The following is a 12,290-nucleotide window of genomic DNA, read 5'->3' as shown; positions in this document are numbered from 1 at the left end:
CCTCTTGTATCTGACTATTCAAAAAAGCTTCAAACTAAACTTTAAAGAAGTGCTTACAGCTGCGTGTGCCGTGCACGCTTTTGTACCCCGGTAGACCAGCTAAACAGTGCTCCAGGCATTACAATGTCAGTAACGTTTACATAGGCAAGTGTCGCGGTTCCCAAAATAGTTTTCATTCCACGTTTTGTTGTAACTTGTTCTTTGTCGCCTTTGCTCGAGGGGAACTGGCGTGAGAGCAGTATAGGCGAAGTATGAGACCAGTAAAAGCCTGCACACTCTGGTCAATAATATGTATAAAATTGGCAGCATCGAGCCTATTAAAGAAAATTGTGCCACATCACTGATGGAAGTAGAAGTGTAATCACTACGGTAATGTTCGTGTCGCTTGCTAATTGACATGGCTGCGACAGAAGCTTTTGTTTTTTCCATCTTATTTCACCAATTCATTTCACTCATGACAAAGCGCAGCGTCGGTGTTGACGGTTAACAGAAGAGCGCTTTAGCCCAAAAGTGTGAGCAGGAAAAGCTACATCCTCTGGGGTTTATTAAACAGGGCGCTTAAAACCCCTGGTGTTTATATGGAATAAACTCGGTTTGTATTTTTCTTTTGAGTTTAATGGATGGAATTCTTGTCCTAAAGAACTGATCGACAGCGCAACGCTTTTCCGATAGATCCAACTCGGCACCTGTTTTTTGCGTGCTTTATGAAGTGAGAAAGAAGACAACGCTTTGGCAATAACGAGGTAAATTCTCTCAAAATACGACCGGGGTGAAATGTTTTCGTTGGATATTTTTTTAAAACACGAACTGTTCCAGGACAACTTAAGTTTTGTATTAAGCGTAAATTGCTAAGAACTAACCTATAACATACAAAAGGTTTTGTCCTTTAATTTTTAAAAAAAAATTGCCAGCTATGGTAGCACATGTGACATTCACTTTATTGTGCCGAATGGACACCGTCACATTCAAACCAAGAAGATTGATTGTTCAAGTATGTGGTATCTGTTTGCCCTCCAATACTCTACCCCGTTTTAGCAACACGGTGATTGCAATTCCCAATTCCCATTTATATATGCTATTTAAATTTCCCAAGACAATGCAGTAAAGGCAATGTCATTCCATTCCATACAGCAGGACGTCATGATTTGCTAAAACAAAACGTTTTCTGCATTTCCAAGTTGCACTGCCTCTCTTTTTGCGTTAAGCACCTTTAACTTTGTGTTTACAATACAGATCAGTTCCATATTGTTAGAACGATGGTGGACATTGCATATTTAGAAACACTGACTTTTTGTTGATATAGTTTATCCCGCGGTTTCATGAATTCAAGAGCTGTTTTGACGTCTGGGCCGCTGTGATGCAGATAGCTTCTAAGGCTTTTTGAAAACAGACTCCGATAGAACTTGCTGTGTTTTCATTAAGGAGTCCATTAGATTAGAAATCTTGCCATGAATGCTTTCTGCGATCACCATTTCAACTACTCTGACAAGTTTATCTAAGAACAAAAACCTGGGTAACTAAAATCCTACAGCAGAAATAATGTTTTAATGGGAGTCACTTTATGGGACTTTCACTTCATTTTAATGGGACTTCACTCTTTAAAACATATAGAAACCGCAAGCATAGTGACAGAGATGTCTCTTTACAATAGATGTAGGCAAAACAAGAAAGATTATGCAAAAAAAAACAACATTTGTGAGGAAAGGTGGGAAACATCTAAAAGGTCATTTGCTTCCATCAGCCTGTGTTAGGAATTGTCTTGTCAGTGAGCAGTAGTTAAGCAGTTAAGTAGTTAAGTTGTTTTACATTTCACAGCTGTAGTAGTGTTGTGGACGTATGGGCCACTTCATGAGATATACATATAGATCACACTATTATTGTATTACAACCATTTCTGATGCTTTCCCCTCTAATCAGTTGACAAAAAACACATATTTATCTTTAGTAAAATGTGTTTAGCAGTAAAAAAAGTTATGAACCTCTGGCAGACAACAGCACTCAAAACTGGAAAGTGCACTGAACAATATTGGTCAGTGCACTTTCCCGTTTTGAGTGCTGTTGTTTGAGCGCTTCGGGTCAGTGCTATGATATCTGTTCAACCACAAGGACAATGACTCATCACTTGTTTTTGTAACATAACCTTGTTTTCTCTTTCACATGCAAGGAAAACACCAGAGAAACTAGTTATTAAAGACTTTAGTTGGACTAAAACAATTGTGAATAACGATGAAACGTTAGCATGACTCGTTGTGCGCAGTATGCTATCATTTCTTATGAAGGACGGATGTTCCACACAGGTGTGATCTACACATGTGCACTGTGCCATCGGTTTTGTCTGCCTTATTTTGTGGAAGTGCATAACTGGCTGGTTTTTGTTTTTTTCTAAAATAGGTGAAAACATCAAAGATTTTGTGACTTCTAACCATTAATGGTTTCTTTACATTTTCCCAAAATGATGAGGTAGCACAGTGGCAGATTTGTTTTAGATGTGTGTGTGTGTGTGTGTGTGTGTGTGTGTGTGTGTGTGTGTGTGTGTGTGTGTGTGTGTGTTGTGGACACTGTCCAACAGTCCAATTCCTTTGAGGATTTATTTGAAGAGTCAAATCCCCTGATAAATATTAACGACAAGATTTTCTTGTTAAGGACAAGATAAAAAAAGAAAAGACTTGGAAATACTTGTGTATTTATGTACTCGTGTAGTTGTGTTCAAAGTTCAAAGTTTGTCACGTACATAGTTGTACATGGTACAACTGCTCTGTCGGTGGCCGAGAAGAGATACAGGGAAATGGATGCGGTTTAATGAATAAATAAATGTTATGATGAATGAAGAGGGGATGTATACTATGCACATATACAATGTACAATTTACAGTTTTTACAATTTACAGTTTTTATGATGTTATTGTGGACATCATACAAAGAGTAGTCCCATCAGTTCCATCAGCTGCCCTGATTCAGGGCCCGAATGGCCTGCGGGAAGAAGCTCCTCCTCGGTCTCTCTGTGTTGGTCTTCAGGGAGCGAAAGCACTTCCCTGACCTCAACAGAGATAAGAGCCTATTGTCGGGATGGATGGGGTCCTTCACAATCCTTCTGGCCTTGGTCTGGCACCACTTGTAGTAGATGGTCTGCAGGTCAGGAAGTTCCATATGAGTGATGTGCTCTGCTGAACGCATCGCTCTCTGGAGTGCTTGTCTGTTCTGCTTGTCTGTGTATAACATGGTTCTTGACTGAATCAAACCGTGCCGTGCGTTAGACACCTTGCCAGCCTGTGTCTGTTGGGGATATTAGAACTTATGGAACAAAGGAAGAGTAATTAGAACTTAACTCATGTCGTAAAATCTTTTTTACTTAAGAAATGTTGTCAGTGACTAATGATACGTCAGTAAGCTATGATTCATTAAGCAAAGAACCTGTTACTTTGGATCTAATTGCAATCACAAGCAGTGAGAAAAGGGAGTGGAGATCTAGTTTCTTTATACTGAGCAGAGTTTGTACCATGGGCCTCACTGGGTTAAGTCTATAATAAACGCACAGTTGCACACGGCTCAGGCTCATGTGAGTGATACTCAAAGTGCGTGTGTTTGTGTGTGTGTGCGTGCGCGTGCGTGTGTACACAGCTCCTACAGAGCTATCTTCAGACATGTCATCTGCTGCAAAACCTCGTCTCCCACCTGTCGGAATATGGAGTGCTGCACGCTGGACACGCTCCAGAGCTCTTACACACATGCACATATATATATGCTATCATACACACATACACCTTGCATGCAGAACATGTCAGTTCCTCCAGACATTCATATTCCATCTTCACTGTTACCCATGGCGCAAATAGAGAAATGGACCTGATATCCATTTCCCACCAACGTACTCGCACGCAGTCTTCTATTTCAATGCCTTGTACTATATTTTTTGGTATCATCGTTACTAAATGTTCATCATCATGAGAGCAGCTTGTGCAACCAACGTGCTGAACAAATATCCACACACATGCAGAAGAAGAGAGACAGTTAAGCTGTTATGATAATGACCCCTTGAAGACTTGATCATGTCCATATCCACACAGAAAGAGAGAGAGAGAGAGAGAGAGAGAGAGAGAGAGAGAGAGAGAGCAGTTATGGTAATGACCTCTTAAACAGCTGAACACATGTCCACACACATGCAGAAAGAGAGAGACAGAGTTCGGCTGTTATGGTAATGACCCCTTTAAAGAGCTGCCACCCAGTTGAGACCCACTTGTTGATTCCAAATGAGGTGACACTTGATCCAGGCCTCATAGCCGATATACACTTGCAGACTCTAGTCAGTGATAAATGGCTGCTGTCCAGTAGCTATTATTGTGACAGCATCGGTCCAGCCCACTAGCCTTTCCCTGCCCAGACTTGGATCACCCTCGCTTGAGCACTGTCTCTCATTCCAGCTTCCTTTATAACATCCCAGTTTCCCCCCTCAAACTTACAAAGTATTGTATACTTCTATGCATACCGAGCGGTCTTGGATCCTCACTTATCTCTGCCAATTTACGGGAGACAGTTCAGAGACTTACTAGCACGCAACCAGCTTTCTTGTCCGAAGCAGGCTCTCCAGGAGTTGCAATGACATTTTTGCCCACCCCTGGTTTGTTACGATATCTCCATCATCACCCCAGATGTGAAGATGTGTTGCAAATTCTGTTTTGTTTTTGGTTTTTTGGGGAGGGGCGGGGTGGTATTTTAGTCTTTGTCTAGGGGGGCTCATTATCAAAGGTGGGACTCTTTCAAAATGAGCCAGCATGGAGCAGTCTGGTATGCGAGTAGTGCTTATGACATCAGTCCTGCCAGTTACCTTGTAGCAGAATGTGGTGGTATTTGTTTAGATATTTCATTTTGGTATTTGTTTAGATATTTCACTTCCTACATCTATATCTACATATTGTAGTTATGGCATATTGTGGTAATTATGGTAATGAGCAGACCCGAGCGACTATTCAGTCTCAACTGCTTTGGATGTTTTTTAAAAAAACAATAATAAATGGCACTTGATGTGGGTTGGGTGCAACTGGACGTTAGGTTACACTGGATACCACTATCGTTCACTTGTATAAGACATCAGAGCGGTGAACTGACAGCGGAAAATGTAACGTCACCGCTGAAAATCGTAAGACTTACTTCAATGCCATGAAATAAGATATACTTCAATGAGGAAATGTGAATACCATGAAAATAGCAGGAGGGAAATGCATCCTTTGCTGACATCCATACATAAATATATAAACAAACCCCTCAGTTTCTATATAAGGAACATGTTCCCCCTACAATAAAAACCCACCACTGATAACTCGCAGTTACAAATATAAAGTCACTAGCCAATTCTTTCGAAACAATTCATGTTGGCCATGGTCTGACTCTTATTCAGTAGTCAGCGTCTGACCAGTGTCTGTTGGCTGGATGTTTTTGGATGGCCAATCGCTCTCAAAGAAGCAGTGACACTGTTATGCGTAAAATCCCCAGCAACACATAAACACACAAGGCAGTTTTGTCTTTTGTTAACCAGTGTGAGGTGTTGTCATTTAAATGGGGCCAAGTTTAAGCCATGAACAAATAGTAGGATGAATTGATTATATATCACTCTTCAAAGGATTACTTAAATTCTGAATGAAAAAAATATATATATTCACATTAAAAATCCTGAGTCCCAGCAGCAATGTTTGCAGTTTGTTCTCTCTCCTCGCCTCCCCTCTTCCTGTTTGTGAACTTTGATCTATATGAGGAGAGGACATAAGGAAAAAGACGAAACAGTGGTTTGGGGACACAGCCAGAGAGTTTAAGAATTGACCTCCAAGTCATAAATGCTGGTTTCTGATGTCCGTCCCAAAAATGCTTAAAATGTTACTGCAGCGCCTTCTAGTGGTGTGAATATTGAACAACAGCAAAAAAGTTCAGGCATTTTCCAACCCTGGTCAACCATCTAGGCGTTAACCTATGAGCTCCTTTTTAACAATACAAAAATATATTTTTTAATCTTTATCTTTTTTTCTTTTCTTCAGATATATTTTGAGTGTGTATTTTTGACCACTATTAAGAATGTCCCCCCTGAGTTCTCAGCTTCCTGTTTGGTCACAGGTCTCTGTCGTAGGCTTTGATCTTGACAGGAAGCAGTCAAAAGCCCCCGCACTTCCCTGCACACGTCGCACATTTCCTTACACATACACAAATACACACAAACACAAGTACATACACAGATGTCCCTTTGCCCAGTTCTGAGCTATAGAGGCACGCACGTGCCACGGGTGAAGAACAGGGGCAGTGTCACAGTATGAATCATAAAAGTAAATCATGTAGGTGTGGACAACAGTAGCATGAGGTTCTATATCAAATGCATGCCATTTTTTAAGTAGAAACTGTATTTAAGATTTTTACAATTAAATGTTGATATTAAAATGTGTAAAGAAATAATAATAAAATAACCAGGAAAGTCCACTTTCGGAAGGAAATGTAGTGATTGAGCAGCCTAAGTGATTCCCAGGGGTTTCCTAAGATATCTCAAATGGTTGCTAGAGTGTTGCCAAGTGGTTACTATGGAGTTCCAGGTGGTTGCTGTAGCATTCCAGGTGGTTACTATGATATACCAGGTGACTACTCTGCCATTGCTTAGTGGTTGCTATGGAGTTCCAGGTGGTTGCTGTAGCATTCCAGGTGGTTACTATGGTATACCAGGTGACTACTCTGCCATTGCTTAGTGGTTGCTATGGAGTTCCAGGTGGTTGCTGTAGCATTCCAGGTGGTTACTATGGTATACCAGGTGACTACTCTGCCATTGCTTAGTGGTTGCTATGGAGTTCCAGGTGGTCATTATGCTGTTACTTCATGATTGTCGACCAGTTGCAAAGAATACACAGGTTCTGACTAAGGGTTTGCTGTGCTATCTTGGGTGGTTGCTAGAGTGTTGATAAGTCATTGCTGTGGACTTCCGAGTAGTTGCTGTAGTGTTCAAGGGGGTTGCTATGGTCTTGGTCAGTTATTGCTGTGGTATTGCAGGTGACTGCTATTCAATTGCTAAATTGTTGCTATGGAGTTCTATGTGGTTGCTATGTTGTTGCTAAGTGGTAGTTATGGTATCCCAAGTGGTAGCTATGTCAATGCAAGGTGGTTACGTCGTCACCGCGGAGATCTAAGCAGTCAAATCAAGAGTCAAGAGAGTAAAGTTTTTTATTGTTATTTCAGCTATATACAGGTGGAATAATATTCCTGCAGGACCATGGTGCAACACAACAGAAGAATATATGTGTAAACAATAAATATGAAATACAGATAACATATAGAGCAACACCGACCAGCGCATAACACCAAGATATTTTAACAGATATGCTTATAACATACACCAGTCATTGAGGTAACAGCCATTACACTAATTTAGCAACACAGTACTATTAAATGGAATACAGTATCTGTTAAATATTTGTTTCAGTCTCTGGAAGTTGAGGAGTCTCATGGCATGTGGGAAGAAGCTGTTGCACACTTTTGCTGAGGGGTCCAGGTGAGGTTACCTGCTAGGTAGACAGCAAGGAACTTGGAGGTTGTAACATTGTCCACAGAGGAGCCGTTGATATGGATTGGGAACTGATCACCACATACTTTCCTGGAGTCAACCACCATCTCTTCTGTATTTTCCACGTTCAGAGACAGGTTGACTTTGCACCAGTCCGTTAGCCAATGCATCTCCTCTCTGTATGCTGATTCGTCATCACTGCCACCACAGTTGTGTTGTCATCAAAGCTGGTGGTGTGGTTTTAGTTGTGCATTGCTGAACAGTCATGAGTCTGCAGAGTGAACAACAGTTCACAGACAGACTGAGCACACATCCCTGGGGGACCCCAGTGCTTAGTGCGGTGGTGCCGGAGATGCTGCTCTCAGACGGACTGGGGTCTCCCAATGTCAGAAAGTCATGTGCTGAGGAGTGATGGTGCTGAACTGAAGTCTGTGAACAACATTCTGATATATGTGGCCCTTTCTTCAGGTGGGTAAGGGCCAAATTTACATGGTGGTGATCGCATCATCTTGGACGATATGCGAACTGTCGGGGGTCCAGCGAGGAGGGCAGCTGCGTCTTGATGTGCCTCAAAGCACTTGATGAGTGTGAATTCGACAGGACGGTAATCACTGAGACAGGACAGTGAAGACTTCTGCACTAAGGCAATGGTGGTGGCCTTGAAGACATGTAGGGATGGTGATGCTCAGCAACATGTTGAAGACGTCTGCGAGAACACCTGGTCTGCATATCCTCTTAATCAGGAATGTTGTGAATCTTGATAGCTGACCAGTAGCAGTACATGTTTAATACTTTTTGCTAATGTATATGTGTGTATAAATGTTCTGAACATTCCGCCATTCATTTACTATGGGAAACAAGACGTCCAATCAAAATGCTGTATACAAGCGCTTACTTTCCGATCAGACTGAATATTCTAGAGTTGTCTCCATGTTGATATCTCAAAAAATACAGGACTCAGTAATAACAATAATAATAATAATAATAATAATAATAATAATCTGCAAACATTGTCAAGGATAGAATTATGTTTTGTTTTTAAAGATGTATCCTGTATCTTTCTGAATTTTAAAAATGTTACAAGCATGCTTATCAAATTTTTTTAAAGTAAGCTCAAACATTCACACAAAAACTTTATTTCAGTACTAATGGAATCTGGAAGGCAAACCCTTCATAAATACGCATTGTAATGCTACTTTACTAGTGTTAATAGTGAGTTAATAGTGTGGACTCATTAGACATGTATGTTAACAGCTTTGTGCTCAACCTGTAGGCTGACACATTAAAGTTCACATTCCGAAAGTTAAAAGCCTAGAGTATTTGTTATTATATCTATTATTATAATAATCAGTTATACCTGAAGTAATTAATTATACCTGAAGTCCAAAGCAAAACTTTCTAAACCTGAACACAACTTCTTTAGCATCCATCTCTGTCTGTTGGAATAAAAACACACCACACACACGTACACCTGCAGATGTGGACAGCAGAACACAGCTGTGATGCCAGGCATTGGCTAAACATACGGCAGCAATTAGGGTGAGTTTGGCTGGTTTCAAATCTGATTAGAGTGATTCATGTATGTAACCAGTGCTCTTGGTGTGTCTGCCAAGCACGGTTACTGTGTTGGCTTCATTCATAAGCAAATAGCCAGAACCTGGGTTGGATTTAAAAGGTTATCTCAACCAGATGTTGTTGTTGTTGTTTTGTTTTGTTTTTTTAAACTCAGCTCATTAATGAGCTCATTAATACATTTAATAATTCAATCAGAGATTTTTCTTGCTAGCTTTTATTTGTATGGCTTTGACTCCAAACAAAATGTTTATTTGTAAGTTCTTTTTTTGTAAAAGGTAAATTATAAAAAAGAAGCTTTTAATGTGGAATCCCATTAAAAAGGGAGTAAGCAAACAAAAGGTGCTTAGACTTTTGTTGTGATTCAGTGTGAAGATTTGATATCATATCATCCCCTGCAAATAGCTATGACCCGTATACAGCACGCATGTTCTCTCTTTTCTTCTCTGGGTATCAGATGAGAAGTGGGGTCTGGTCAAATGGACAACATCTCCTCCCCCGACGTTCTACCCATCTGCACCTACAAAGAGGATTTCAAGCGCTACCTCCTCCCTGTGGTCTACAGCGTGGTCTTCATCCTGGGCCTCCCGCTCAACACGGCCGTCATCCTGCGCATCTGGGCCAGGCGTGGGGCGCTCACCTGCAGCACCATCTACATGCTCAACCTGGCCGTGGCCGACTTCCTGTACGTCTGCTCCCTGCCCCTGCTGATCTACAACTACGCCAGGCAGGACTACTGGCCATTTGGTGAGTTCGCCTGCCGCCTGGTGCGTTTCCAGTTCTACAGCAACCTGCACGGCAGCATCCTCTTCCTCACGTGTATCAGCAGGCAGCGCTACCTGGGCATCTGCCACCCGATGGCGCACTGGCCCAAGCGGGGTGGCCGGCGGCTGGCGTGGGCCGCGTGCGGCTGCGTGTGGCTGGCCGTGGTGCTGCTTTGCGCCCCCACCTTCGAGTTCGCCGCCACGGGCACGCAGCGCAACCGCACGGTGTGCTACGACCTGAGCACACCCAAGCGCTCGCCACAGTACTTCCCCTACGGCATCGCGCTCACGTGCCTGGGTTTCGCGCTGCCCTTCCTGGCCATCGTGGGCCTGTACTGCAGCATGGCGCGTGAGCTGTGCCGGCCCAGTGCCGCCCGCAGTGAGATGGTCCAGCGGCGGAGGAGCAAAGCCGTGCGCATGATCGCCATCGTGGTGCTGGTGTTCTCCATCAGCTTCCTGCCGTTCCACGTGACCAAAACGCTGTACCTGCTGGTGCGGACGTGGCCAGACGCCCCGTGCGAGACGAGGAACTTCCTATCGGTGGTGTATAAGAGCACGAGGCCGTTCGCCAGCATGAACAGCGTGCTAGACCCCATCCTGTTCTACTTCACACAGGCCAAGTTCAGGCACGGCACACGCAGCTTCCTGCTCAGGATCACGGGATCCAAGGGCCGGGAGAGAGACACGTGAGAGAGACACGTGAGAGAGACACGGGTCCCTGCACTTGCACGGGGCCAAAAGTGCTGAACAAGTTTCACTGATGCTTATGCAGCGGGGGATCATTGCAGTAATGAAAATAATGCACCTTTCTCAGCCTCAGTGTGGTTCTACAGATGCAGTGAGACACAACTAGAGGTACAGATGAAGATACAGATTTGACCTTGCAGGCATCTGGACATGGACTTCTGTAAAGCTGCTTTGTGACAATATCTACTACTAAAAGTGCTATACAAATAACATGCTGTGTATACATTATGTTTAAACTGAATCACTAATACAGAAGTTCTTTGGAGATATTGTAAGCTTTGCTTAGTTAAATGTATAAAAAATCATAACTGCCTACAGTTCAATGTATGAATATCATAATTGAACCAAGTTGTATATGAAGTTACGTTGTGGATACATGCTACCCTTTCTGAGATACCTTACAGCTTAATTAGCTCAGAACAGGATAAAGAGGCATTGGCAGGCTGGCAGATGGAAGTGTAACGAATGCTAGTTTGTTTATTGACCATTTCCAGCCACTAGGTGGCGCGGCTTACTAAGTAAGCTGTAGGTCGTGGTCGCAGCGCTGCTATTTCTCAATACAGTAAAAAGTGGTTAGCTGCATCCGACACGCACCCATTTAAAGGGCAAGTATTTATGCGCAGAGCATAATTCCAGATACCACAGAAATGTTTTCCCAAGCTCTGTTTAAGAGAGGTATTTATATCATGAGAAAATACAACTGCATGGATGAAGTTGCAAAAAGCATGCAGATTGTACAGCGAGATGTATACAAAATCTCTAAACTAGTGTGTCCATGAAGACATAATACATAATACAGCCTATTTAATATGGACACCATAAATTGCACATTTTGTTTTTAACAAGGATCGGATGATGCACGCTTGATTGAAGATTCTCATATAGGTATGAGATAACTAATGTACAAGTCATTAAACAGCAATATGTTAGTCCAACCAGCAGGTGACAAAAGAAAATTCCGTTTTACTTTTCTCTGCTTCTGGTGAAAGGTAAGCAGTCACTAAGCTGTAGACAGCATTTGTGAGGTCATAGAAATTATGCTTCTGTTAGATTAGCAAACCCATAAATGTGTGTAGTGCAATGTAGAATGTACATGCTGCGTCATTTGACCAACACGTTTATTTTGAGATTTCATTTATCAGCCTGCAAGAATGTGACATTGATGTGTAAAGCTGATCTGTGTATGCTCTTGCAACATTGTGAAGGTGTAAAGGTTACAGCTAAAGAAACGTCTGTGCGCGTGCTCGCGGGCGTGCCTGCGTGCACGCGCGTGCCTAAATGTTAAATGTGAATTTCCTGTAGAGCTACAAGAATAGAAGAATGTACAGCTAGAATAATGCAGCTGTTTTATTAACCAATTGTTTGCAGTTTGCCGTAGGTTTATGTCATGACAAAATGTTTGCTATTGCTTGTTTCTTTGCTCATTTGTTTAACCATAAAGCTTGTATACCATTATTGGTATTAGAAGTATTAGACATCAATAAATGGAAAGCAAAGTTGCTTTTTGGTACTACTACGTGTGTTTTGTGATATGGATCTGCTTATCGCTGCATCAAATGCTGCTAAGAAACACATTGGAAATACCTCCACACGAGAGCTCAGCAAAATAAACTTCGTGATTTGGAAGCGCTGGAAACAAAAGATCTAGAGCAAATAATGCCTGCAGAATATCTACACTTCACA

General features: G+C 42.2%; 1 protein-coding gene across 2 annotated transcripts; it reads left to right on the top strand.

The window, feature by feature from the left end:
• Positions 1 to 266: 266 nt before the first annotated feature.
• Positions 267 to 12,107, top strand: p2ry6 (pyrimidinergic receptor P2Y6). 2 transcript variants are annotated; one of them, XM_081716615.1, is made up of 3 exons: positions 267 to 743; positions 7,993 to 9,063; positions 9,554 to 12,107. In XM_081716615.1, the coding sequence occupies exon 3, from the start codon at positions 9,576 to 9,578 to the stop codon at positions 10,548 to 10,550; it is 975 nt and encodes a 324-aa protein (XP_081572741.1). In that variant the 5' UTR covers positions 267 to 743; positions 7,993 to 9,063; positions 9,554 to 9,575; the 3' UTR covers positions 10,551 to 12,107. The 2 variants fall into 2 exon arrangements, with proteins under 2 accessions (XP_081572741.1, XP_026865143.2); XM_027009342.2 differs by lacking the exon at positions 7,993 to 9,063.
• The last annotated feature ends 183 nt before the right edge of the window (positions 12,108 to 12,290 follow it).

Source organism: Electrophorus electricus, chromosome 6 (genome assembly GCF_041902795.1).
Source record: "Electrophorus electricus isolate QZ-2024a chromosome 6, ASM4190279v1, whole genome shotgun sequence".
NCBI classification, from domain to species: domain Eukaryota; kingdom Metazoa; phylum Chordata; class Actinopteri; order Gymnotiformes; family Gymnotidae; genus Electrophorus; species Electrophorus electricus.
This window is presented reverse-complemented; position numbering and strand designations above follow the sequence as displayed.

Bases quoted from the DNA above. Each gene is read 5' to 3' on its own strand.
- p2ry6 (XM_027009342.2), top strand. From the start codon at position 9,576: ATGGACAACATCTCCTCCCCCGACGTTCTACCCATCTGCACCTACAAA.